Consider the following 27936-nt stretch of genomic DNA (forward strand, 5'->3'; position numbering starts at 1 on the left):
CACCTGGGTTGCTCACACTCTGAGCCCGCCCTTTCTAGGCCAGGAGTCACTCTGCAGCCCATGCTATCTCTCTGTCTGTCTGTCCATCTGCCCCATTCTCTCCCCAAGGTGCCCGAGTTTTCAAGGCCATGGAGAGGAAAGAGAGAGAGTCCGCGGAGGGGGGCCGTGATGGAAGGGCCAGGGGGCCCAAGGGCAGAGAATGGAGTAACGACCATTATAGCAAGAGCACCAGGCCCTCTGGTTTGCAGCTTCCCACTTGGCCAAGCTTGCTCACACCTGTGTTCCGGAATGATCTTTCAACACTCCTAGCAGTAGGAAGCTTCATACGGGATGCCATTTACAGAGGAGCAAACCCAGGCGCAAAGGCACACTGTGGCTGGGCCAGCCTGGGACCTCGGTCTGGTGGGAGGGGGCTGGACAGCGATTGGGCAATGAGAGGGTGACATCTTTGCAGCGAGGGGGCTTGAGTCTCCAGGCCCACATGTGGATAGAGGGTCCACAGCCACCGGGGAGACAGGCCAGTGCCCAAAAGGCCAAGGGGTGCGAGGGAGGTGCATGATGGAGAGTGGGGAGAGAGGCTCTGAGGGCTACTGTGGGCAGGGGTCGGGAGCCAGGGGCTAAGAGACAGCGGTGAAGGGGTGATCTCAGAGAGAGCACTGCTCTGCACCAGGCTGGGGTCAGGAGCCAGGTGGTCTCAGAGATCTGGGGCTACCTGATGGGGCGGAGAGGGCCTCCGAGCCAGAGTGGGCTCAGACAGCCCTGGGCTCGGCCTGCACAGCCCCAGAGGGCCTCAGCTGACCTGGGAGAGTCCAGAAGACCAGAGCCAAGAGCTGGGCAGCAGGGTCTTCTCCCTCAGGCCCCACCTGGGGGGTCAGCAGCCTGGACGCCAGCCGGGGGAGGGGTGGAGAAACACAGGAGGCCAGGGGCCTAGGTGAGGTTGGCCGCACGCCAACCGCTGCATGAGACCCACAGAGGCCTCCCTACCCGGGGCCTCCGTCTGTGAAGGGAAAGAGCCAGCGCTGGGGCTGCCCCGCATGCACCTGAGATGGCCTGGACAGCCACGCGGAGGAAGCCCTTCACTTCGCCCTTCTCGCTGACGATGGCCACGCGGTGCACCAGGGGCACAGGATACAGCAGGTTGCTCAGGTACACGAAGGCCCTGGGAGGAAGTAGAGGTCAAGGTCAAGGCCAGCCCAGTGTGCCCTACGAACAAACGGCGGCGGCACAGCCAGCTCTGCAAAGCAGAGTGAAGCGCGGGGTAGCCAGGGCAGCAAGCAGCTGGGGCGGCGGGCAGGCAGGGGGCTGCACTGAGGGGCGGGGAGGGGAGGGGTCCACGGGCGAGGTGCTCAGAGGAGACAGGAGGCGGCGGAGGGACAGAGAAGGAGGAGGGTGTGTGCTGCGTGAGCAGAGAGGACGTGTGAGTGGGGCTGGGCACAGGGCAAAGCCCGTGGGCCATACCCACTTTCTGAGAAGAGAACAGCTGAGGAAGGAAGGTTTCAGCCTGCTTCAAGGAGGAGGAGGACTTGGGAACCCGGCCACACTGAGCTACAACCCTCACGCTGGCACTAACGTCCCGGGCCTCCCCCAACCTCCCTCCCATTTTCCAGTGGCCTCTGACACTCTCGGGCCCCCAGAGAGGGGTTCAGATGGTAGGAATATGGCTCACCAATTCCTTCCTAGCCCCTCAGAAACACGGCGAGTGCGAGCTCCACGGCGTCAGCTGAGAGAGGGTACTACCCCCCAGCCCAGTGCCCAGGGAGGGCTGGCTGAACGGAGCCCTGAGAACACCACAGACCCCACGGCGCTGCCTGGCATGCCCGGTCAGCCACCCACAGAGCGCCCAGAGCCCTCCCTTTCCCGGGCAGCTCAGCTGTGCACCCGGTAGGAGGCAGGGCAGGCTGGGCAGAGGCCACGTCACCCAGGTGGCAGCCGCACTCCCTGAGCTGGCCAACGTGCGGGGGTCACACGCAGCCAGGAGGACAGAAGGGACCCTGGAACACTCTGTGCTGCCCAGCCAGGCGGGTGGGCTGATGTGGAGCAAAACTCCCCCACTGTTCAGTGCCACACTCGTGGGATGGGGCACCCTCCTCAGGCAGGGCACCCTGGCACAGGAAGGACCATCCTGGTGAGGCCCCCGCAGCTCCACCCGGCGTCAGTGCAGGATGTGCCCCCACCCTGCCCTCCCCTCCAGGACGCTCCTGCTCCAGCCCAGAGGCACAGACGTGAACGGCCCTGGGCTCCCAGGGATCTAGGGGGTTGGGGTCCCGCAGTAGGGGCACAGCTTGGGGTGGGCTGGGCACGATTTGAATACAGGAGGGTGGGAAGTGTGGGGGAAGAGGTGCAGAAGGGGGGGTGAGGGAGGCCCAGGGCCTTAGCCGGGAAGGTGGGATGAGGGGGGATGAGGTGGGAGCAGCAGCAGGGGGTGGGGGTGGGATGGGGAAGGGAAGGAGGAAGTTGGCTGGCCAGGTGCTTGGCCGAGGGTGGAGCCAGGTGGAGCTGGGAGGAGAGGTGCACACCCTGCCCTGTGCTCAGCTTGCTCTGAGGTCAGGTCAGAAGCCACCCAGGCTGAGCCTCTGTCCTCGCCCCCACACTGGGAGCTCCAGGGGGGCCCCCGGCTCCAGACATCCTGATTCTAGCCCCTGGCACCCCCTCTCAAGGGCCTCCTGATTTTGCCCCCACCCTCCACGCCACCGGCCCTCCCTCAGCAGAAGGTCAGAAACCTGAGCACCATCCTGGCTCTTCTCTTTCAAGTCCATCAGTTCAACCTCATAGTCTCTCTGAAGTCCTCTCAGCCGGTCAGCACCACTGGCCACCTCCCGCTTTCCCCACGGCCCCCACAGCAGCCAGAGGGGACTTGGGGTGCCAATCAGACTCCCACGCCTTTGGTGACATCCAAGACCCTGCCTCAACCCCAGCTCCACCGACCAGCCCCTGCTCCGGCCACGTGGGCTCCCGGTCGGTCCCCGGGGATGCTCCAGGCGCTCTATGCTCTTGCCATTGCCCGTGGCCTGGTTCTCACCTCCCACATCACCTCCCCGCTGGGGGGGCGAGCCCCCAAGGCCAACACAGGTCTCCGTCAGGGTGATGGGTGCGCTGTCTCAAGGGGTCAAGCTGCCTGAGTGTCTCCCTGGGCCACCCTCTTGGAGCAGAGGAAGTCCCCAACAGCTCCCGGAGCCCCTCTCTTCCCCATACAGCACCCCTCTGAGCATGCCCCAGAGGAGGGGCCATCCCCCAGCCCCTTCTTCTGGGAATTCACTGGGGAACAGCCGTGTAGATGGATGGGCATGGGCATCTCTGCCTGACTGGTGGGGGGGCTCTGCTGCCCCGACCACCTGCAGAGGGGAAATGCAGAAGCCAGCCCTGGCCCTGGTCACAAGAGGAGACTGAGGCCCAGGGAGCAGAAGACCCTTGCCCTAGTTACATAGGGCGCCCGGCAGGCAGGGACAAGCACCCACCTCGGGATAGGGGGCACAGTGATGGCCTTCCCTCTACAGGCATCTGGGCTCCTGGCCAAGGGCCTTTCCTTCAAATTGGGGATGGGTGAGGGGGCTGCCGTGGTGAGCAATGCCATGAGGTCCAGAGGGAAACAGAGGGAGCCCAGAACCTGGGCTGCAGGAAAAGGCACAGACCCTGCTCTGTCCTCCTTGGCTGGGCCCCCACCTGACTGTCCCACCATGCTGGACAGAGCTAAGGGGACCAGGGAGGACAGCCTCAAGCGGCAGCGTCCTCGAGTCAGCACCTCACCCTCCAGCCTCCGCCTCTTCCCTGCGGCAGTGCCCACTGTTGGGAGGCAGAGAGGCACCGAGGAGGTCCCAGGAGCCCTGGCCACAGATGGAGGGGGCACCAGCCTGCCCACACCCACCTACACTCTGCAAGGAAGAGGACTCTCAGGGAGGGCGGGAACACCTCCCATGTGGGCCAGATGAGGACATGGTGCCTGGCACGAGGGTCCTGAATCAGTACAGCCTCCCGGAAGGAGACGTTAAGGGCCGTCCTGGGCCACCCAGCCAGGAGGGAGAGCCAGGATCAGGGCCACCTCAAAGGCCCCCGCTGGCCCAGGGCTGCGTTCCTAGAAAGCTCGGGGGGCCATTCCACAGGAGCTGACTTCAAGCAAGCAAGGCCCTGGGCTGTGGAGCCACTCAGACCACCACTCACAGCACCCCAGAGGTGACCCACAAATGGCTGAGCTCCCCGGGAACACACCTGAAGGACCTGGAGGAGTTAGGAAAGGGAAGGGTTACCCTTCCCCCTTCCTGAGCTCATAGGGTCCACGCCCACCACTTCCTGACCTTCCTCCCCAGGCCCCACAAAGACCAGGCCAGAGGGAGACGGTGGCACTACACAGAGAGGTAAACTGAGGCAGGGGCAGGCCTAGGTCAGAAGGCGAGGCTGCTGCAGGCAGGCCCTGTCCTGGCCCTCCCCCAAGACCTCACTGCTTGACAAACTCTGCTGGAAACCGACTGTGGTCTCCCAGAGGGGACGCTTTCTGCTGCAGTGCCAAGCCATGGGCTCAGGAACCTGCAGCACTTTGCAGACTCAAGATCCCACAAATCAGATGGGGACTGGGCCCCTCGCGTCCCCAAGGCTCAATCATCCCATTGGCAGCCCATGAAGAAGTCACATAAGCCTGACCCTCTGAGCTCACCAAGGGCCAGCACTGAAACACGGGCTCTTCCACACCGTGGGCACGGGGTGCACCCACATCTCGTCAATTCTAAGATGCCCACTGTTTTCACATCTCAACACTGAAACTGGGGCTGTCCTAATCAATGGCACATCTTAGTTCAACTGGCTGCATCTTTCTTTCTTAGGGGTGCACAAAATACGGGTGTCCTTGAGATCTAAGACAGAGTGCTGGAGCTGATGGAATCTGGCTGTAGTACCCCGTTTCACAGACGAAGAAATGGAAGCACAAAGACATTAAGGAAGTTGCCAGGGGCTGACAGCTAGGGCCTGAGCTGGGATTTGAATCTACAGGGTGGTTCCTATCCAGCTCTCAACCGTGTAGACACCATGCTCCATTGCCCATCCGCTTAATTAACACAGCTAGTTAATTAAGTAGATTAATTCTTTCATGATCTTTCAGGATTTCCTCATGTAAAGGGGAAGAAAAACCCAGACGTGGGTGGCAATGAAAGCCGCAATGCCAAAGTTCAAACCCTTAGACAAGATGCAGCTTAGGTGTGCCCCCAAAGGCGGGGCCCCAGGGGTGGGGCCTCAAGGGACCCCACGGTTGGAGGTCGAGGTTATACAATGAAAAAGACCCCGGGAGTCCATGGCCAAACCCTCCCCCATCTTCTCTGAACTTCAGAACCCAGTCGTGGGTGACTGCAAATTCTCATGCTCACCCCAGGCTCCCAGGTAGGATCCACAGATCTAGCTGCAGCTCTGGTACCAGCTCTGAGAAGAATAAGGAGCACCCGACACCAGATGCTGGCTCCTCTCAAGGGCTTCTCTCTCCTCCCTGCTGCCCCTAATCCCAGTGCACTTGGCAATGGTGACTGGTGCATTCAGCCAGAAGGGGCCTCTGGGGCCCGGCAGCCACTGCCCCCAGTGGCAGCACCAGCCTCCTCCGAGCCACGAGCCATGGCTGGAAGACCCCACCCCCCATGCAGAGCCCACCCCAGCCGACAGCACCTGGGACATGGGGCAACGGGGCCCATAGTGCGGAGGCTGGGCCTCCCCCTCACTGCCCTCCAGGTGCCAGAAATGACCTGACATCAGCCCCCACCACCATGGGGGCCAGAACAGCTCCAGGCCTGCCCAGAGGGCACTCCCGGCCACAGCACACCCACCCGCGCACAGAGTGGCTCGCAGCCTCACTGGCAAAGATTCGGGCTGAGTGGTCCGGCGTATAGAAGGCACCCAGCTGGGAGCTGAGGGATGGGCCTCACCAGCCCAGATGGCACAGAGTGGATACAAATCAGGTCAGCGTTTTCCACCCAGAGTTCTGGACATTTCCCTCGGGCAATCACCTCCTCTCCCTCACCCAGTCCCCCTATTCCTGGGACCCTCCAACCCACAAAGTCAGCCCCGCGCCCTCCTCTCTCTGCAGCTCCCCTTCCCACCCACCTTCTGAAAGCGGTAGTCCAGGCAGGGAGAATTATCGGGGGAAACCAGAGCCCCAGGCCCACTTCCTCTGCCTGGGTCAGCCCACCCTCGCTCCCCGATTCACCTGGGCCCCCAGACTGCTAGATGGAGAGGCCCCTTGTGGGGGCTGACCCTGGACTTGGGTGAGGAGCCCCTGGCCTGGACATGGGAGGCCCACACTGGGGGGCCTTGTCCACAGAGGTGAGCACACCTTGAAGCAGGCTGAAACCCGCCCAGGGAGAGAGGAGGCGGCAGAGGCGGCAGAGCCAGGGCTGAGTGTGGCGGGAGGGGAGGAGGCAGCGCTAACCACGAGATTGGTGAGGTGCAGAGACGCATGCTGGGGCCAGGAAAGCCTTTCCGAAGGGAGACAAGAGTGGGTGCCCCAATTTTGCTTAAGCTTTGGAGAGAGAGCCAGCAGCTATCAGAAGGATAAAAGGAAACCAAAGACAGGGTCCTTCTCAGGGCCGGGCCTGCACAGCTGCTGCGCAGAGAAGCCAATTCTCGCCAAACCAAAAAGATCAGGATGTTTCCAAATGAAGCCCTTCACAGACCGCCCACCGTACGGGGGGCTGGCCTCTCATGGATGACTTTGGTTTGGTTTGGTTGTTGTATAACACCTCAGATCCACAGAAAGGGGAAAAGTGTTGGAAGGACCCAGCTCTTTCCGGCTGAGACTGCAAGAGCCCACACCCCATTTCTCCCCGTGTCCTCACTCCCCTGCCCTGACCCCAGGCCTACCTGACGCCAGAGCGACTCCTGGGCCCAGCAGGCCAGCGGGCCTGGCCCTAGCGGCCCAGAGCTTTCTGAGAGGCCTGCGTGGAGCTGGCCTCTGGGGCTACACCTCCCTCTCGGGCTCAGCAGAGCGGGAAGCCCAGACCCAGGGCGTCTCGGAGGGAGAGAGCCACCGTTTTTATCCAGGAGGCCAGCATATCACACCCATGGAAAACTAATCGGAATAAATCCATGACGTGTGCCCATGGGAACCTGCTTCCTTCTGAAAGGAACTGATGGGGCTTTCACTCCATCATCTGCACCCAAGGCCTCCCAGTGTAAACGAACCCCGTTATCTGGGGGCCAGCCTCAGTCTTTAGCTTTCAGTACTGGTGCTCCAAGATCGAGGCTTCCAACAACTTCCATTGGCCTAGCCCTAGGAAGTAATCTCAAATTCCAAAAAAGGTTGTTCTTAAAACTATCTTACACATTTTTATATATGTAAAATGTGCAAATTCAGCTGTTTCATGAGCTGAACATCCTACTACTACAGTTAGGTTTCTAGATCTTTCCTTTACCTGTCTTGCTTCCATTCCATGATAATAAAAAATACGAATGGCAGCTGTATTTGCCCAATACGCCTGCGGTGGGGGGGGGGGTCCCTGCTCCAGGAGTCTGGGCTTCCCCACCGCCTCCACGCTACCTCCTGACCTTGGCCTCTCTCATCCCTCCAAAAAACACAATATAACTGGCTCCTCTCTACAAAGGGCACTTCCAGTGAAGACACGGGGCCACGTGCCCCCGTGTCTCGCCACAGCAGCCTGGGAGGTCAGGAGGGACGGAACCATCCTCACCTTTAGACGGAGACAGGCTCAGAGAGAGGCAGGGTCGGCCCGGGCCCCACGGCTTCAGAGGAAGGCCCTGCCACTGCCCAAGCACCAGCCCTTCCTTCCCTGCCCTCCCTCTGGGAAGACGTCCTCCAGGTTCTGCTCCTTTTTGCACAGAGAAGAGAACAGCACTGAGAGCAGACCAGGAGCCTCCATCTCTTTTGGAAAGCAGTGGAGAGGGGGGAAGCCACCTCAGCTGGGATGACCTGATCCCCAGGACGACAGGACCTTTCCAAATGTTCCCCATAGGCCCTGCACAAGGACTCTTTCTGGGGTTCCAGCAGCCACTTTTCGGGGTTCTAGGGCCTCTCTGCAGAATAGTCCCACCTGCACGGAGCCGGTGGGACCATTGCTCCAGGGTGCACTGCCTCTTCCGTAACTTGGACCTCGAATCTCCCCTGCTGGGCCAGACACCCATCTCCAGGATGGCCAGGAGCCCTCATGATCCCTCATGCTCTCTCCTCGAGGAGGCCAGCCCCTCAGACTGCCTCGGCCTCGGGGTCCGGGGAGCTGCCCGCACGCCGGGGGTCACGCCCTGACGGCGGTCAAATCGTGCCCGCAGCAGTGCTCCTGTGCAAAAGAGCTGGTTCCTTCCCAGCATGCTGTCCTCAACCTCACCAACCTTCCTACTAAACTGAACAGGGGGGGCCGGTCGTAAAACGGGTCCCGGCCGTCGCACAGCGCGTGCTCCGGAAAGACGTCGTCCTCCAGGTCCTCCTCCTCCTCCTCCTCCTCCTCCTCCTCCTCCTCCCCCACGCTCTGCTCCTCGGCAGGCTCGGTGGCGTCGGAGTCGGGGCTCGAGAAGGTGGGGGAGGGGGTGAGAGCAGCCATGCGCTCGCTCATGCATGTGTTGAGAAGAGGGTAGCTGTTGCAGCCAGAGATGACTGAACTGAGGTTAGTACGACAAGACAGAGAGAAGTTAACACCAGCTACTGGCAGGGATGGACAGGGTCCGGGGTAGGGGGTGGGGGGCTTCTGTCTTAAACCAAAACCAAACACACAGACCATTGAGAATGCTGCTTTAAAAGACAAGAGAACCAAAAATGCACCCCGTCCCCAGGCTTGGAAAGAAACTGCATGTGTGGTCAGTGGAAGGCTCCAGAAGATTCCGGAAGGCACTGGCAGGCATGATCCTGGCCAGGTGTGGCCAAGGTCATGTGAGGGCCTCACGGGCCTGGCCATGTTGAGGCCTCAGAACACCACATCCCGTGGGGTGCAGGGGCTGGGCACAGACCCCAGAGGGGGAGACTAGGGAAAGGAGGCATGGGATGCTGAGGGTCTGGGGTGACATGGCCCTGTCTCCCCACTCACACTCCCACGGCCATCAGGTGGCCTAGAAAGCCTGCCCAAGCCTCACACTTTCACACATGTGGACACGTGTGACCTGGTGGCCACGGCCCTGTCGCAGATGTGGGTGGCAATGCCGAGAACCCCTCCCCGCTCCCCTGAAATAAGAGGGACTGGTATGTGGAGAAAAGTGGCTGGGGGGACCTCAGACCCGGGAAGGACGAGGGTGGAGAAGTCGGGATGGGAAAGGGCATCTCGCTGGCTCCTTCCTCACGTCAGGGCCGGGGCCCACTCCCTGCCCCCGCTGCCTTCTCTCTCTCTCAATCTCTCTCCCTCTCAGCCGGGGAGGGAGGGAGGCGCCCACCTGCCCACCAGCCGGAACCAGGGGAAACGGTCGTAGAAGGGGTCTCCGCCGGTCACCACGTTGTCACAGTCCTCGATGACGCTGGAGGGCACCTCCGCCGCCCGGTCGTACATCTCCCGCATCAGGTCCAGGCGCTGCCTGCAGGGGCACAGAGATCAGCGTGGGCTCAGGCTCCTCCTGGGGACCGTGGGCTCGGCCTGGCTCCGGCCACAGCGTCCTGCTCGGAGTCACACAAGGCTCAAGGTGGTTTGCTGACAGACTCTCCACGGTCTTTGCAATTGGTCAACCACGAGCAACGGACTTCTAGTTAAACATGCAAGTTTCCCACGAATTCCTCCCCACTGAGCCAAGTGACAACAACACGATTAAAGCAGGACGGGCCGGGAACCAGCCACAGGGCTCCCAGGAACCCGGAGAGGCAGGTGGAGCAGGGGAGAGGGACCCCCACCCGGAGCCGGTGTGGGGAAGCTCAGGATGGGGGAGTTGTGTCAGAACCCCGCAAGCTCAAAGAATAAAGGGCAAGTGGGTGACGGGATGTAGAAAACAGAGAAAATACTTTTAAAATTATTATCCCAAGAAAACAAACAAGTTGTGGAAGAAAGGAAACGCAGTCATTTCCCTCCAGGGCTCAGGTGCAACATGAACCACACAGACAGCGGAGAATCCTCCTCCCCAAAGTCAAATGGTAGCCTCTCCAGCCCTGGAGGATGGGGAGGGGCAGTGAGTGCATGTGTGTGTGAGTGGGGGTGTGAGTGGGGATAACATGAGCATGTGAGTGATGACTGTATTGATTATATTTTTTGTTATCTATATTTTACGATGTTTTGACATCTTTGGGGGCCTTGCTGGCTGGGGAGGGACTGCCCCGCCCAGGGAGCGCTTCCTAGAGACAGTAAACAGCTGGTAGGTGAGCCCACCTTTCACATATAGACCACTCCTCACTGGCCCCTACCTGACTCTCACACCCAGCCAGTACTTATCACTAAGGCACCCCAGGGCCGGGTACCACGCAACCAGGGGCAGTTCCTGTGCCCCAAAGCCCGCCAGAATTATTCACACTAGCCTGTCCTAGCTGTCCACCCTGCCCTGCCTCGCCCATGGAGCCTTCCCCTCGCTCCTGCCTCCTCCTGACGGCCCTGTGCCTCCCCCTGTGGCCCTGCATGCGTGCGTGCCTCTCGTTTCTAGGGAACTGTGAGCAACATTCAACTTTTCTTCAATGGCATTGGCCTGTCTGTGCTGTCACTGGGTCACCTTTGTAAATCAACAGCCAGGCACACATCAGAGCATGCATGTGGGGACCGTGGAGGTAGAGTTGTAGGAAAGAGACTACTCACAGGGATGGCTGCCACTCCCCAGCTGCCCTGTCACCCCAGCCCAGCGGCCCCCTCGCCTCCTTTCCCTGGGCTTGGCTGCGGTTCCAAGGTGGAGGAGCTCCCTCCCTGCTTTGCTGAGCTCCTCCAGCCCCAGCTCTGGCAGGCTCTGGTGGCATCCTGTCCCATGTGCTCCGCTGGCCCTGCTGGTGCTGTGGCCCTGCCCCCACCTTCCTCATCTGCCCCTTCCTCCATGAAAACACATTAACCTTGTTAAACTTGACCACTGTGGAGGAGAACACAGATTCTATGATAAGGCTGGAGCTTATTCACTTTTTCCTTCTGATTTTTAAAAGAAATGAAAACAGGAGAAATAGCTGCATCGACTTGTGTGCCCCGTGAAACCTGTACCCACCTCCGTTTCTGTGGCCTCAGCCCAGGGCCCAGGCAGTGACCGGGTCCCTGCCGCCCACCTCAGCTGCCCTCCCCTGCCACACCTGAGTTTCTCCAGCGTCCAGTAGTGGGTAGCCCCATTCTTCTGGTCCTGGACCTCCACTGCCACGATGGTGCGGGGGAAGGGGCGCATCTCTCGGTCTTTGGCGGCCTCTGGGGGCAGCAGGTCTGGCGGCAGCGGGGAGTAGAGTGTGTCCGTGAGGAGGACAAACTGGAACTGGACCTGTGACAGGCGGAAGATGACCCCTTGTCAGCCCCTTGGTGGGCAGGAGCAAGGCCTTGAAAGGGCCTCCTTCCCACCTCCCGGAGACCTTGGCTGCATGCCCCACAACGGTTCACCGGAACCTTCTGGCCAGCTGCTGGAGAGGAAGCTACACCTGCTCACCTGCCTGCTCCCTGAGCAGGGAGGGCACTCAGTCCCAGGGCCTCCCTCGCACTGCCCATACTTCTAGGGGCCCAGGTCAGGAGGGGCTGCTCCACCCCTCCCCTAATTACAACGCTGAGCCCCGGCTGTAATTAGGATGGGATGACGCCCTCCCTCCAAGGTGAGGGGCCAGTGGGTAGTCAGGTGGGAGCCCACCTTCTTCTTGAGCTCAACACTGATGGCATTGGCCTCCTTCAGGAAGATGGCGTTGCCCCACAGCAGGTCCCGCAGGGACGTGAACTGGTACCACTTCCACTTCCGGAAGGCCCAGAGCGCCAGCTCACACTCCCTCTCCGTCCACTGGACTGTGGGGAGAGGGGCATGCAGTCATCCCGGAAATGCCACGACACCCCCACTCTGGGCCTGGGGCAGGGGCTCTGTGCTTGGGTCCCCAATTTCACACTAACTGTCCTGGGCACTCAGAAACAAGGAAACATGAAAAGTCTCCACGTGCTCCAAAGAGGCTGCCAGGTCCTCGAGCATGAGCGTCCTGAGAGTCGGCTGAAGCTCAGCGTGGGCTCATGGGGGCAGCACCAATGACGGCCACACAGCCTTGACCATGTGGGGCAGCGGGGGCGGGGACCCGAGGGAGAGGAGGTAGGAGGGCAGACTGCGGCTGACCCGCACACCCTCTCCCAGCTCACACACCCTCTGTCCACTAGGCCTGTGGGAGAAAGACAAGCAAGGACACAAGGCAGGGCCTGTCCACGCTTCCAGGCTCGGCCCCTCCTCCCAATGACCCCTGCTGGCCAGCACCCTCTCCTCGTGGAAAGGAGCCTTGTTGGGTAGATGAGTCAAGACAAGGGGAGGCCCAGGTCACATCAGCACCAAGGTGCTGCCCAGCTGAGCAGAGGCTGAGCTGGAGGTGAACCCAGTGTCCAACTCCACCCGCCTGCCCTGCTTGCAGGCCACTCTCGGGCCCCAGAGCAGCATAAGGTCAGCGGTCAGCCAGTGGGCCGCCCAAGCTAATGCTCAGAAAGGGGACCCTGAGGGGAGGAGCAGAGTGAGCTCATCCAGGGGTGGGGAGCACCAGCCTCCCATTGGCAGGACGCCTGCACATGAGCCCTCGCCAGCATCATCTGCTCCATGGTCTAGGCCTCTCCTGCCAGAACTCACTTGTGTGTGCACACTCGTGTGTGTGCGTGTGTGTAGGTGCTTTCCTGCCGTAGCACAGCCTCCCCCTGGTGCCTCCATGGGTGCCTCCCAGGGACGAGGAGGCCTCTCCCTGAGGGACAGCCCAGGGACCCCAAGGCAAAGGGGCTGACCAGTTGACCTGGAGGGAGCGACCTGGGGCTGCCTCTTCTCTGAGACCCCTCCCAGCCCGAGGGCCAGGCCCTGCCCACCTCCACATCTGCGAGAGCCCCTCACCTTCGTCCTCCGGCTCCTCCTCCTCCTCGTTCACCTCCGGGAAGTACCTAGAGTCCATCTGTTTCTGTAGAGCTTCCAGCTTGCTCTCGTAGTCCTGGCACAGAAGCAAGCACTGTGGCTCCACGTGAAAACCAGGCCCCTCCACAGCCCTCCCACTGGGGCCTCTTGCGCTGTGGGCACCAGGGCCTGCCCATTGCACCTGGGTGTAGCCCCAGCGTAGTAACCACTGGGGAAGCTAAGAGTAGGCTGGGGAAGCAGGGACTCGGCCCCCAGAGCCCCCATGTGGCATCCTGGCAGGGGACGCCGCCCTCACCAGCCTCTGCTGCTCCAGCAGGTAGGTGGCCTCCTCCCGCTCCCGGCGGTACTGGTCCTCTAGCTCCTGGAGCCTGCAAGAAGGGACGCAGGTGAGCACCATGGGGACAAGTGCGCAGGGGCGGGCGTGGCAGAGGTGGCATGGCAGGGACAAGCACGGCGCGGATGGCCATGGTGGCCTCCAGCCAGGCCTCACCTCTGCTCCATCTCCTGCTTCATGTCGATGCCCTGCTTCTCCAGCAGCTCCCGCTGGGCAAAGGCCCAGTCCACGGGCTCAGCGGGTGTCTCGGCGCAGGGCGTGCGCTCGCGCTCCTGCCTCGCCTGCTCAGGGTGGTTGAAACGGAATACGTGGCTCTTTCCCATGATGATGCGGTTTCCTGGGGGACAGAGGCGAGGCCAGACTTGGGGGACCTGTGGCCTCGGGGTGGCCTCAAGGGATAAGAGAGAGGACAGGAGAAGGAAGAGGGGTGCAGGTTCTTCCTCCCCCTAGGGTCCCAGCGCTGCCCACCCCAAAGAGGCCCCCAGACGCCAGGAGCCCCCCACCTGGTCCTCAGCTCCAGGTCACTCCTCCCACCCGACTGGCCACCTGACCCCTGGCCAGAACCTGGAAGGACCTCCTCATTCTCCCTGCACATCTACCCCCACGGTCTCTCCCCATTCAGCAGCCAGCGATGTATGCAAAACACAGTCCTGGGGCCTCTCCAACGCCCGATCCTTTCCATGGCCCCGCGGTTGCCATTCCCGGGCCAGCCTGGCCTCTCCGGTCCCGGTGCCTTGGCCATAGGCCCTCCCCCACACCAGCCCACATTCCACCCCCGCACACATGGCTGGGGCACTCTTTCCCTCCCGCAGACATCTGGAGTCTGGGGGCCGCATGCACTCCAGGGCTGTGCTTGGGCCCCTCTGGCAGGGTACCTCTGCAGTGTCCTTCCCTTCCCATCCGTCTCCCCATTCGATGGAAGCAGGACAGAGGCGGGTCTGCATGTACCCAGGGCCAGGGCCTACCCCTCTACAGGACACACGCGTCCCCCCAGGGCAGCACCCGCTGCCTTGTCTGTCTTAGAACAGTCCTGCCTGCGGGGGTCTCTGGACGGCCTAGTTTCCCTCCAACCTGGAGCCCGCAGAGCCAGCTCAGACCCTCCTCCCACACGAGCCCCAGTGTTTGTGGATCGGTCCTCCCTGGCCTGCCTCAGTTGGTTAATTCCTCTGTCATTCCCTCCCTCAGGCCCTAATTGCAGCCAGCCCCAGGCACCGGGAGGGAGACCCCAAGCCAAGGCCTCCCCTCCCAGCCTGGGATCTGCCTCCAGCCTGTGGGCCCAGTCCCAAAACAACAGAGGAAGGGGAACAGTTCTGTGTGAGGGGCCCCACCCAGCATGCCCCACAGCCCTGGGAGCAGGAGGGGGTCCACCTGCTGAGGGAGTGGGACACGGGCCTCCCTCCCGCCCTCCCACTTGCCCCTGGTCCCACCCCTGGCCACACCTGACCGCAGGATGCTGGGCTCCGTGACTTTCTTGCCATTGACATAGGTGTCTGCTCCTTCACAGGGCTCCAGGGTCACCACAGCTACAGGACAGATGGGAAGGGTAAGAGAGGACCGTGAGGAGCTGTCGTCCTGGGTGGCCACCAGGGTGTGCTCCCCAGCAGGCCTCTCTCCACCCTGCAAATCCTGGCTGCCCACACCTCCTCCTTTGCCTCAGAGAAGCCGGAGGGGGGGGTCGCACCCCACTGAGTAGATGAGGAAAAACGCCTGGTGGGGAGGCCCACGTGCCCAAAGTCACAGAGCAAGGAGGCCATGCTGGGCTGACCACCAGGGCCTTGTTAGGGTCTCCAGGTGGGCAGGGATGGGAAACAGTGACCGGTGGGTCCCTGGGAGTCTGGAGCCCCTCTGGGCTTTCGGCCCTCCGGCCCAGGGGAAGGTGGGCTTTGGGGACAGAGAATTCTGGGTGAGCCAGTGTCCCCAACACTGCTTAAGGCCACCCTCCTGAGGTGTCCCAGTCACACAGTGGGCTTCGGTCACCAGTCTGCAGCCCAGAGGCTGGCCAGACACCTGCCAGGAGCATGCCCTGAGCTGGGGGCCATGACACTGTGACAGCACACCGACACAGCGGCTGCCTCCCCGAGAGGGCCACACCAAGGACAGGCGATGCGGACGGAGGCCGGGGAAATGGACAGATGGCCACTCCACAGCCAACAGGAAAGCACAATCTAAAAATAGCTCTTCACCCTAGATCTGGGCTCATTCCTCACAGCTCACGTCCTCCCGCCCATGAGCACTCCCAACCTGCCCCCAGCACGGGGAGGGAGGCCCCGTGTCCTCCAGCCCAGTCTTCAAAGCACCTTTCTAATGGGGGTGGTTCCCAGGGACTGACCAAGGAGCTGGGAGGGATGACGGGTCCAGCCCAGGGCTGACCCAGCAAACCTCACTCAGGCCTGACAACCAGCTGCACTGGGGTGGGGGCTGAAGGGCAGCAATACCTTCGCTGCCCCCTCGGGAGTCACTCCGGAAGACGCAGTGCTCATCCTTGATGAAGTGCCCGCTCAGAACGATGTCTTGCCGCTTCTCTGCGTCCTCCCGGCCCACTCTGTGGGGCGGGGCACCATCAGCACCGCCGGGCCCCGCGTACCCATGACACCACCTGCTGGCCCGCCCAGCCCCCCTGCAGCCCCAGGGTTGCCCAGCCAGGCTCATTCAGGAAACACCCAGGGTGGGGACACAGAGGACGCTCCCAAACGCAGCCAGCCTGGGAAAGCCACGAGCCCAGAGTGGCCGGCAGCACCGCCTCCAGCAACAAGCACAGGCAGTGGCGATGTCCAGCAGATGCCCACTCTGGCGGCCACTCTGTGGGTCGAGCCCCCCGCCCCGCCGGCCCCCACCTGGTGATCCCGTCCTTGATGTAGTAGAGGAGGCACTCGGACATCAGCGGGTCCTCATTCAGGTTGACGAGATGCGGCGTCTGTAGAGAGAGGTCACTGATCCTGCGGAGGAGCCCAGCACAGGCCACCGCCTGACCTCTCTCCCCAGGTGCCAGACCACCACCAGCCCTAGGCCTGGCCTCACCTAGACACAGCGTCCTCCTGGCCTTGCAGAGAGGACAGCAGATGTGAAGAAAAAGGCTCCTTGAGGAAAAGCCTTTGACGGGGAGCCCAGAGCTCCTGGGCGGCAGGCTGGGTGGGGGCTTGGCTTTGGCACTCAGGGGGAGCTGGGCTTTGGGAGGGGCTGGGAGCCCAGCTCTCAACACTTGGGGGCTTAGGGGGCCACTTGGAGGCTGTGGAGGGCCCTCGGAATGCAGGGTCCTGGGCACCCAGCTCTAGGCCCTTTCCTCCACCCTAAAATGGGGCTGCAGGACCCCATTCCAAGCAGGGCACCCAGGAGCTGAGGGGTCCAGTGGGATCTGCCAATCAAGAAGGATTAGGATGCTGGCCAGGCAGGGCTGGGGCCCTGTGGGTTGGGGAGCAGAGCGGTTGTGAAAGAAGTCCCTCTGAACCACCCAGGTTGGACCCCCCCGCACCTCTGCTGTCCACGGGTCTACCAAAAGTGACCACTTCCCACCAGCCGCACCTGTCTGAGCACTGCCCTCGGCTCCCTGCCCCACCAGGTCCCCAGGGCAACCACTGCAGGCTCCGCCTACTGGGGCTTCAGACACCCCCATCTTCACTTCCGCCACTGCTCTCACCCCAGGGTCTCTCTGGGCCCCGACACCTCCCGAGCTCAGGAATGCCACCCCACACCATGTCCCAGGCAAGAGTCTTGCAACATGGTGGAAGCTGAAACAGCTTCCTCAGTTTCCCACCTGGCACCTTGGGGCAAGCCGCCCCCACCCCAAGCTAAAATCTCACAATGCCCCACCCATGCCCCTGTGCAAGGTGTGAAGACCTGGTCACCTTCTGGGGACAAACCATCCCCACTGCCCCCTTCCCCCAAGCAGGGAGGGTGTCCAGCCAGGAAGGGCCTGTACTCGCCCTGCTGGGCTGAGTGGGGCGGACCCAGCTGGCCCACGTGCTTCCCAGAGTCCCAGAAACACCAGTGTTCTCAGGAGGAGGTGTCCCCAGTGGTCCCAGGCCTGTCCTCCCACTCCCAGGCTGTGTCCAGACCAGGGCCACCAGCAAATCCCTCTGCCACCAAGGAAGCCAAAGGACTCCAGGTGTCAAGCGTCCCAAGGGAGCCCGCACCCACAGTGCCGCCCGCCAGCCCTGGGACACGCCCCACCCCTCCAGGAAGGGGCAGGGTCTGAACCAGTCTGGGAACCCTCTATTCCAGACGAAAACCGAAAGTCTACCCAGAAGGGATGTGAAGTAAGACCCCATCAGGGCCCCGCCTGCTCCCCTCCCTGCCCAGGTCCTCCCAGGCACCCCTCCCTCCTGCCTCTGGGTCTCAGCACCAGCTGCTCCCCCAGCCGGCAGTGCGCAGGGCAGAAGATGCCCGAGGAGCCTGACCCGTCCCCAGGAGCGGCCCGTTGCACCAGCGCTCTGTGGTCTTCTTCCTTTGGGGTCCCGAATGGCACAACCGGGGACTCCATGTGCTGCTGGCTTTAGGGACTGGCAAACACTGAAATACTTTGCCCCCAACTAAGCTGGGGTCAGAAGCCAGCCCCAGGGGACTACTGCCGCTGCCTCCAGGGAGGCCTCCCAGCTTGAAGCTCAGTTCCTAAGGGCTCTAAGGGTCTAGGAATCTTTGGGGTGCGTGGGGGCTCTGTGTCCTAGAACTCTCAGAAGACTTTTTCCCAAATGCTTATGCTTCATCCCATCTGAGCTACTGAACAGGGGGGTGATGCTCTGCTCCATTTCAGGGCCCTCAGGTGACAGAGCGAGCCAGGCCTGGGTGGGAGAAAAGGGGTCCCTCTGGGACGGCAGAACCCCACTTGAGCTAAGCTCCAAGGGCAGCTGGCTCCCAGCTCCGGGTCCAGCCAAGCCCTGCCCGTGAGCGGCACAGGCTTCAGGGTGGGTTCAACCCCAAGGGTTTCAGGATCCCCAGTCTTGCCCCGACCTCAAAGGGCCCAGTCCACTCCTCAGGCAGCTAAGTGGCCCGTCTAGATGTCCCAAGGCCACAGGCACGTCCACCGTGAGGAGGTGGGGCCGACCCTCCCATACAGGGAAGATCTGGCTGGGCATGAACGTAGCCCCCGCAGCCTGGACCCGCTGCTGCTCCCCCTCCTCCCAGGAGGAGCCCTCCGGCCTCCTAGAAGGGCTGACACCCCACAAAGGGCCACAGCCCTGTCTGAGTCAGACCAGCTCCTACCTTTTTGGGGGAGAACACACCAAGGGTGCCACCGTCCTCCCTCATGGCCACACCCATCTCGGCCAGCAGTGCTTCCCTGGGGGGACAGAGTGGGGTCAGCTCGAGTCCCAAGAGGCCGCAGGACCTGCCTCACCCCCAGCTGACCAACTGGCCCCCCAGGAGCTGGTGCAGCTCTGGCTACAAGGCCTGAGGGCAATGCCCTTGCAGGGTCCCATCTGGTCAGTGAGTTAAGGCGTCCATTTGAGGGGACTGGTCATCTCATCCGGGATCAGGTCAATGGGGCCATCAGTGACACACGGCGGGGGTCACTGGGTGAGAGGGGGTGGGTCTGCCCCCACTGGGACACAGCCACCCCCAGGTGCGGGAGCCCAGGGCTGGCACGCAGGGCTTGGTGCTGGTCCTGCTTCCCCACTGCCCACCTCTCCATCCGGATGGCTTCTGTCCGCCGTAGCTTCTCCTCCCAGGTCTCGTTGAGCTCGGCTATGATCTTCTCCGTCTCCTGGGAGTGAGACAGAGCAGAGTGACAGGGTAGACAGAGGCCTGGGTGCCAGGCAAGGGGTGACGAGACCCCAATTCCCGGGTCCATCAAGGCAGTGCCATGTCTGAAAGGTCAAGGTGAAGGGCTGAGAGGTTAATGTGTTCACAGGCCACGTGTCCTTCCTATGGACACGCCCGGAGGACGGAGGACAAGGCAAAGGAACCTGGAGGGAGAGAAACAGACAAAGGCAGAGATGCCGAGACACTGCTTCTGAGACACAGAGGTCTGTCAGCCGCAGCTGAGGCCGTATACTTCCAACATTGATGCTGCTTTCCCAGCCCACACCTCAAGGGGCCCCCCACGTTCCAAGTGGGTCCCCACCCCAGGTAGACCCCACACACTAAGTGCGTTCCATACACTGGGTGGGTCCTCACACATCAAGTGTGTCCCCTACACCCCAGAGGGTCCCCCACACCCCAAGTGGACGCCACAAATTAGGTGAGTCCCCACACATCAGGTGGGTCCCCTACACCCCAGGTAGACCTCACACACTAAGTGCGTTCCACACACTGGGTGGGTCCTCACACACCGGGTGGGTCCTCACACACCAGGTATGTCTCCACACCCCACGTGGATCCCCCACATCCCAATGGGCCCCCCACACCCCAGGTAGATTCCCCACATCCCAATGGGCCCCCCAAACCCCAGGTAGATTCCCCACATCCCAATGGGCCCCCCACACCCCAGGCAGATCCCCCACATCCCAGGTGGGACCCCCACACCCTAGGTAGATCCCCCACATCCCAATGGGCCCCCCAAACCCCAAGTAGACCCCCCACATCCCAGGTGGGTCCCCCAAACCCCAGTGAGTCCCCCACCCCAGGTGGGCCCTATGCTCTGGGGTCACCCCATGCCCCACTCCCCACACCAGCCCCAGCCCGGTCTCTGTGCCTTTGTCCCCTCAGTCTCCTCAGTCTCCAGGGTCTGGGCTTATCCCCCACCCCACACAGCTCAGCACCCAATAGTCATTCACTGAAGCAAGACGGAACTGAAAACCTGAAAGCAGGCACCCATGGCTGGAGGATGGGTGAATATTCACCAGCTGGTGTAAGCACAGACCACCTGGGAGGGAGCACAGAGCCGCTAGGACACCCGCCGCCCTTCTCTGCAAGTGGGGGTCCCATGGCGCTGGGCAGGGAGACTCACTCTGTGCCATGTGCATGGCTCACTTCGCCTCCAACCCAGCCCCACCTCGTGCCGTTAACGCACCCATTCCCCAAGAAGAGGTCTCGGCCCTGGGCACCTAGGCCCCTGTACAGAGTGATGCCCCAGGAGGGTGAGGCCCTGACACCCACTTCTCTAAGCTCACCCCATCTCCCGGGGCCTGGTGCCCCTGCCTGGCCGTGCCCTCACCTTCAGCCTCTCAATGGCCTCCTCGCTGCCCGGGGCAAACAAGATGCGCTCGTGCAGGCTGGACACTGAGGCCGCGCGGCTGGACAGGGCGGAAAGCGAGGATGAGGGGCTCATGCCCACCAGGGCGTTGGTCACTGTGGAGAGATTGTCAGGGACTTGACTGAGCTCGGCCCCGGCACGGTTACGGTTATTGTTCTCAAGGTCGGACACATCTACAGGAGGAAGGGTGGAGAGGGCGGCAGACAGACGGGGGGGAGAGAAAAGAGAAACCAAGTTGGGAAAAGGCCGGAGGTGGACGAAGAAGGCAGGAAACAGAACCCAGGAGCGGGTGAGGCGCGGCCCGGGCCAGCGCCTGACAAGCGCATGCGAGGCTGCCTGCCACCCCCCCCAACGCCCTGCCCCGCACCCCCAGCCCCCCAGCAGCTCGGCACCACCAGCCCCTCGGCACGCCCTCGCTCCGCCCCGGTCCTAGGCCTGGGGCCTCTCTACTTTCCCTGCCTGGGCGCCAGGCCTAGCAGCCTCCACACCTGAGCTGCCTGGGGCGCCGCCTGGCCTCCCTGATCTCCCTGCCTCTTCAGCAGGTCTACTACCCCCTGCTGTCACCGACTGGTGGCCTCCCTGCACCCAGGGCACCTGATGCTCATCCTCACCCTCTCTGCCGTGGGCCACCCACTGCTAGACCCACCACCCGGCCTGGCCCGCCATGCACCCCCGAACTAACTATTCAGCACCCCTGAGCACCCTGGCGGAGAGGTGAACTGCGGGATCCCCCCAGGGAGCCCCCATTCCTCCACCCCCAGGAGGCTGCTCTGGGCCCGGGGTCTCCTGGCACTGGGACATCCAGAGAGCCCTCACCACCCCAGGGCTCAAGGCCCCTTAAGTCCCTGGAGCTGGGGCTGCGACACCGCCTGGGGTGGGAAGTGCCCAAGCCCCTCCTGGCAGAAGCAGACACATAGCAGAGCGGCAGCAGACACAGGACAGCACGGGCACTGGGGAAACCGAGGTCGCCCTGCAGCCCCTGGGTCGGGAGTCCCCGACCCGCGTCCCCTGGCCCCAGGGAGCCAGGCCCAAGGCTGGCAGGAAACATGGGCTGGGAGGATCTGGCAGCATTCAGACTCCTGGCATTTCAGGGGAAGGGGACTTGAGGCATGTGGGGTCAGCTGGAGGACAGCTCAGTGAGGGGAAGCCGGAGCCAGAAGCCAGTGGACGACCTGGACCTCGGAGGGCCCTCCGGCTCTCTGGGCCTCAGGCGCTGACACTCGGAGCTTCCCAGGCCTCTGGGAGCATGGGGAGGTCAGACAGCCTGACCTCAGCCACTTTGGCCTGAGAAGGCCTTGGCTGCACCCGGCCTCCCTGTTGCCTCAGTTTCTCATATAGACATGGGGATGAACTAGGAACATGGGCTCACAAGGTAGCGTGACCCCGCATCTACAAGCAGTGCAGCTGGGAGCCAGAAGGCTGCTGTCCTCCAGCCCCTGAAAGATGGGAGGCAGAGGAGGGGTCCCCGCCTGCCCCAGGCCGCGACCCCTTGCCCGTGCTGCCCTGCACCTGCTGGGCTGGGACAGAAGCGGGGATGCACAGAGAGCAGAGGGGATACACACATTTGGGTCCTCCGGGCACAGTGTTGGCTAAGGGGGAGGCGTGGAAGAGGGAGGAGACAGAAACAGAAGAACAGGTTTGTCTCTGAAGGGTCCGGGGCGTGCCCGTTGCAGGCCGGGCATCCGGAAGGACGGCCGTGGTCTTCAGCAGGGACACAGGGACCGCCGAAACCCCAGCACTCAGGGCATGCCAATATGGCTTCCAGGAAAACCGTCTTTGGCCTGCTTGGGCCAGCACCAAACCCAAACCATGCGTTCCGCTCAGGCTGAGATCAGAACCTCCGGCCTCCCACCCAGAGGCAGCTCCGCCCGGGAACACGGAGCAGGGACTGGACTCGGGCCAGAGGGGCCAAGAGGACAGCCTGACCCACCCCAGCCTGAGTGGTGGTCCCAGGAGGGAAGCCACACTGGCCTGAGAGGTCCCTGGGGACCTGCAGCCCCCTGCCCTGCCCAGGATAGGTGGGCACAGACACTCACTGTCGGTGATGTCCCCGAGACCCTGGGCGTACAGCAGGTCCCGCAGCCTGGTCACCTCATCCTTCAGCTCGCGGATCAGCTTGTTGTTGGGGTCCTCGTTGATGACGGCGTTACAGCGGATCTGCTTGGCCCGGTCAGCGTACCTGGGCGGCAGAGGGAGCTGTGGGCTGTGCCAGCACCCGGCAGGCCCAAGGGCGCCCAGAGCCATGCCCGGGGCCCAGGACACCTGCCCAGCAGCCAGAGGGACCTTTACAACACACCTGTGCCCCTTTGCTAATTAAAGACCCCCAGTGGCTCCCACGGCCAACAGGTGGGTGGGTGCAAACTGCTCAGCCCATGAGCACTGCTATCCCCGTCTGGTGCCACAGGGACCCTGGGCCACTCGAAGCCCCAAAGTGCACCCTAAAGGGTGGTGGGAATGGAACGGGGCCCATGAGGACCCAGGCACCCCCAAGAGCCACTTCCAGCCTCAAGGAGTCACAGGAGAGATGGCCCCCCAAAGAGGCAGCCCTCTCTTGCTGGTGTTCCTGACTTGGGCACGGAAGGGTCCAATCTCACCTTGAGCCAGGTGAGGGGAACAGGGCCCACCTGCCTCAAGAACACACCTCAGCGTGCTCAGGGTCTCATCGTAGTTGATGTCTGCGGGGCTCAGGGCTGCCACCATCGCTGTCCGCGAGTTCCCGCCTGTGGGAAGGAGACTAGGTTGTGCCCAGTGGAAGGTCAGCCCTGCTGCTGCATCCTCTCCCCTCCGTCCCCTCCTACACTTACAGCTGGGGAGGCTGAGGCCCAGAGAGGTAAACTGAGTCACAGGGCTGACTGGGTGAACACAGACAGCAGGGGGTTCTGGCCTTCGTCACTCACTGCGCACCTCAGTTACTTTTCTTCTACATAGTAGAGTGTTTTTCTCACATTTGGGGTCATTTTACAACAGCCAGACCTCCCCCTCTCCACAATGAAGATGGAAGTTGTGGAGGGTTTTATGGCATTTACTGCAAGATAAGGACCATTTATGTTCAATAATTTTTTCACTTTTATTGTCTCATTTAGAATATTTTTCTCTATATTTAATGGCAGATTCTTGGCCCAGGGCAGTATGGATCCTGGTATGAGGTAATGCACTGTGTGAGAAACGCAACTGCTCAACTTCTCTTCAGATGTCAATCGATCATTCTCCGGCTCCCAACAGAGTGAATCCCAGGCAGTGGGTCATGTTGGGATCAGCGGCAGCGCTTGGGACTGCTGCCTGTCTGTGCTCGGAGTTTGGACAGACAGCCACTCCTGCTTGACCTCAGGGCCCCATGCCCCCACACGGACTATGAGGTAACCATATGAAGGGCTCAGGGTGCAATGCCATGCCGGCCCCAAGAAGGGCTGTAGGGGGCTCCCCCTGCCCCCACCCTAGGGCTGGACCTGGGGTCTGGCCTGTGGGAGGGGCCTCCTTCCCAGCCCTGTGACACTCCTGTCCTCTATCCATGGGGTCCACCTGCCCTGGGAGCTCCCATCTGCCCATTCCTCCACCAGGGAGGCCTGACGTGGCACTCACGCTGGCCCAAGCTGAGGATCAGCCAGGCTGGTTCTGGGGTGCAAGGTCAGCCAGCCAGGGCTCCCACACCTCAACCACACAGCCGAGGAAGGCCGGAGACCCCCAGCTGTCTGTGTTCACGGGGTCAGCTCGAGACTCACCTCCCTGGGTGTCAGCCTCCCCAGCTGTAAATGTAGTCAGGGAGGACCCCTGAGGTCATTTTTGGGTGGGAGCAGATCAGTGCTGGGGGCATTTCCATCTCCCTCTCCCCTTCTGTCTCTCACTGGTTCAGAACTCAGGCGGATAGGAGAAGGGGTGATTTATGGCAGCCCCCAAAACCCAGCAAGCAAGCAGGGCTCCCTACAATCATCGAGTCCCAGGTCTCTGTTACAGACGGGGAAACCGAGTCCCAGAGAGGGGTGGGTACTCAGTCTGGATGTCACAGACCTGAACCAAGAGCATTGACACAGGTGGATGTGTGTTCTGTGGCCCTGAGGGCCATCCTGGTTCCCCACTTGCTTCGTTGACCTATTGCTGGCCACTGGCCCAGGCCCTCCAGGAGGACCCCCCAGGTTCACCTCTCAGCCCAGAGAGGGTGAGAGGCCTCCTGGTGGTTGGGCACCCCTTTCTAGGCAGGAAGACAGGACAGTGGCCCACGGTGGAAGTTGGATCCCCAGGGACAGGCCAACCATGAGTCCTCACCCAGGTTTTCCCGGAGGAGCCAGGTCAGCACGGAATCTCTGTATGGAATGAAATCTGTCTTCTTCTTTTTCTTGTTCTGTAGGGGAGGAACACTCAAGGTCAACCCTGAGCCTACCCAAGGAGACAGAAGGCGGAGGTGCAAGCGCAGGGTGTCCGGCGTGGGCCCCAAAGCCAAAGGCACCACAGGGGACGGTGTGTCCTCCCTCTACTCTGTCAGAAAGACCAATATGAGCCCGTCGTCCCCTCCTCACACATCATCAGCTCTGCTGACTAAAAGGAAAAGCCTCCACCACTAACTGGGGCATTCCAGGCCTCCGCCAGCGCTTGCCCAGCTTCCCTCTCCCCTTCCACACAGAATCCGCCTTCCATCTCCCCCATCAAACCTCCTACCATCCTTCAGAATCCAGCTCACATGCCTCTCCTTTAATAACCCGTTCCTCCCAGCCCTCCCCTCAGAACGAAGCAACCTCCACACTCCGGTTACTCCTGCGACTCTTCATTCCTCTGTTAAGGCAAATAGCGGTCATTCAAAATCTGGACTCCAGCCCATGTAATGGCTGCTGGGAATCGCTTCTTAGGGACACTCCGTGACAGACTTGATTCCACTAATCGTGGATATTCAGTTACTTTCCAATGTCTACTCATTCATGTATATATTTGCTTAAAAAGTACTTGTTGAGCACCTGCAGTGGCCAGCAGACGTGACCCCTGCCCCCCAGAGTCCCCACCCAGGGAGATGCACAAAGGTACCACCTCAAGGGCTGTGCCATTTCTCTGATCACAAACACATTCGTTATCGTTCTTTAGGATGCTCCCCAAGAGGAGCTCCACTAGCTCTCGGGGGACATCAATTGTGTAAGCTCTTGAGACGCCCAGCCAAAGTGCGCTTCAGAAATGCTGTGCTGGCTTCTCTGGGAGTGGAGTTTGAGGATGTCCATCTCCCAACAGCTCGTCGGCACTGAGGGCCTTCTTTTTTTCCCTTTGGAAACTTGGAAGGTGAAAAGCTCTATTTTTACTTCGTTCTTTGATTATTTAATTTCTGAGGCTGAATTCTCTGCCACATTTGTCGCATTCCTTGTTTCTACAGTAAATGACCTATGATCACTCAGTCACTTCAGCAAGGAGTCCAAGAGTCACCTTTGATTCTGCTGCTCCCTCACCGCTGCTAATTCCATCCACCAGCAGCCCCTGTTAAGTGAGGCTCCAGCATCTCCCAGAACGACCCACTGCTCTTCCTCTCCTCTGCCTTCCTAGTCTCCATCACATCACACCTGGATCTTTGCAATACTGACCTTCCGTTCTTCTGACTGTCACACCAGGCCATCCCACTCCCAATCTATTCTTTGCACAGCAGCCTGAGGGACATGTTCTAAACTAAATCAGACTTTGTGAGCCCTGCTGAAAACCCATCTACTGCTTCCCACTAAACCACAACCAACTAGTTTCTGACAATGGACTAAGGATCTCAGATCAGGCCCCTGCCCCTCTCTGGCCTCATTATTTATATGCCTCCATGTTCCCTGTTCCAGGCACTGTTCCTCAACTAGTTCCTCAAAAACTTTCTCACTCAGTTCCTAAAAAAGTTTCTATCACAGCCCCTCACACAGTCCATTAAACGTTTCCTCACAGTCCCTCACACAGCTCATCACACGGTACCTCACACAGTTTCCACACAGTTCTTCACACTTTACCTCACAGTCCCTTACTCACTCCCTCACACAGTTAAACACGTAGTTCCATACACAGTACCCTACAGCTCCTCAAAGTTCCACACAGTTACTCCCAGTTCCCTCACATAGTTCCTCTCACAATTCATCACACAATTCCTCAGTTTCTCACATAGCTTCTTGCACTTCCTCACATGTTTCTCACATTTCCCCAAACAGTCCTCACAGTTCCTTACACACAGTACTCCCAAATAGTTCCTTACACAGTTCCTCACAGTCTCTCACACAGTTCCTCACAATTTGTCACACAGTTCATCACACAGTTCCCCACAAAGTTCCACACACAATCCCCACACAGTTCCTTACACAGCTCCTCTCTCAGTTCTTTATATAGTTCTTTACATAGTTACACCAGATCTCACACAGATCTCGACATAGTTCCTCACACAGTTCCACTCAATTCCTCCCAGTCCCTGACACAGTCCCTCACAGTTCCTCATGCATGTCCCCCCAAAATTTCTCACAGTTCCTTAAACAGTTCCTAACACAGTTCCCCACACAATTTTCCTCAGTTTCTTAGAGTTCCCCACACAGTCCCTCACAGCTCCCTCACACTGTTCCTAACATAGTTCTACACACATACTTCCCATGCAATTTCAATGCAATTCCTTACAGTTCCACACAGTTCCCCACACCATTCCACACAGTTCCTCATAGTTCCCCAAAACTTCTTCAGTTCCTTCACACAGTCCATACACAGTTCTCTCACACCATTTCACATACTTTCTCTCACAGTTCCACTGTTTCTCACAATTCACACTGTTCCACACACAGTTTCTCATCTAGTTCCTCACAGTTCCTCACACAGATCTCTACACAATTCCTCACAATTCTTCACACAATTCCACACACAGTACCCACACAATTCTTCACACAGTTCCACACACAGTTTCTCAAACAGTTCCTCTCACAATTCCTTACCCAGTTCCTCACATTATTGTTCACACCATCCCTAACACGGTTCCACACATACTTCCCACACAGTTTTTCACACAATCCCTCATACGGTTCCTCAGTTTCCTCACATAGTTACTCACTTAGTTCCCCACACCATTCCACACACTTCCTTATACAGTCCACACAGAGTTCCTCACAATTCTTCATACAGTTCCACACCTATTTCCTTATAGTTCCTCACAATTCCTCACAATTCTCCAAGCAATTCCCCAAAGTCCTCTCACAGTTTTCGCCTCAGATCCTCTCACAGTCCCTGAGACAGTTCCTCACACAGCTCCCCACACAGTTCCCCACACAGTTCCTCATAGTTCACCACACAATTTCTCACACTGTTCCCCACCATTTCACATACTTCCTATCACAGTTCCACGGAGTTGCCACACAGTTCTTCACAATTCTTCACACAGTTCCCTCACAGTTCCCCCACAGTACCTCACAATTCCTCATAGTTTCTCACACAATTCCACATCCACTTCCCACACAGTTCCTTACATAGTTCCTCACACAGTTACACACAGTTTCTCATAGTCCTCCACACCATTCCTCATAGTTCTCAGTCGACACAGTGCCACACAGTTCCACACACACACTTCTCACACAGATCCTACAATTTTCCACAC

The 27936-nt window shown here is 60.4% G+C and overlaps 1 protein-coding gene across 11 annotated transcripts in view; it reads right to left on the bottom strand.

Moving 5' to 3' along the window:
- Nucleotides 1–27936, bottom strand: part of KIF1A (kinesin family member 1A) — a 101021-nt gene that overhangs the window by 32290 nt on the left and 40795 nt on the right. For 7 of the 11 annotated variants that reach the window (XM_058533352.1, XM_058533351.1, XM_058533350.1 and 4 more), the window contains exons 11-27: nucleotides 24633–24708; nucleotides 23014–23092; nucleotides 22409–22551; nucleotides 20334–20467; nucleotides 18862–18941; nucleotides 18443–18518; nucleotides 16081–16160; nucleotides 15682–15788; nucleotides 14686–14769; nucleotides 13403–13583; nucleotides 13208–13280; nucleotides 12895–12988; nucleotides 11683–11831; nucleotides 11147–11325; nucleotides 9340–9477; nucleotides 8311–8577; nucleotides 1041–1159 (exon numbers count right to left, since the gene is read on the bottom strand). In XM_058533352.1, the coding sequence (XP_058389335.1) occupies nucleotides 1041–1159; nucleotides 8311–8577; nucleotides 9340–9477; nucleotides 11147–11325; nucleotides 11683–11831; nucleotides 12895–12988; nucleotides 13208–13280; nucleotides 13403–13583; nucleotides 14686–14769; nucleotides 15682–15788; nucleotides 16081–16160; nucleotides 18443–18518; nucleotides 18862–18941; nucleotides 20334–20467; nucleotides 22409–22551; nucleotides 23014–23092; nucleotides 24633–24708 (2059 nt within the window). Of the gene's footprint in view, nucleotides 1–1040; nucleotides 1160–8310; nucleotides 8578–9339; nucleotides 9478–11146; nucleotides 11326–11682; nucleotides 11832–12894; nucleotides 12989–13207; nucleotides 13281–13402; nucleotides 13584–14685; nucleotides 14770–15681; nucleotides 15789–16080; nucleotides 16161–18442; nucleotides 18519–18861; nucleotides 18942–20333; nucleotides 20546–22408; nucleotides 22552–23013; nucleotides 23093–24632; nucleotides 24709–27936 lie in introns of all 11 variants that reach the window. The other 4 variants (XM_058533357.1, XM_058533355.1, XM_058533354.1 and 1 more) reach the window with 2 other exon arrangements.

The sequence above is a fragment of the Diceros bicornis genome, chromosome 37, assembly GCF_020826845.1.
Source record: "Diceros bicornis minor isolate mBicDic1 chromosome 37, mDicBic1.mat.cur, whole genome shotgun sequence".
NCBI lineage: Eukaryota > Metazoa > Chordata > Mammalia > Perissodactyla > Rhinocerotidae > Diceros > Diceros bicornis.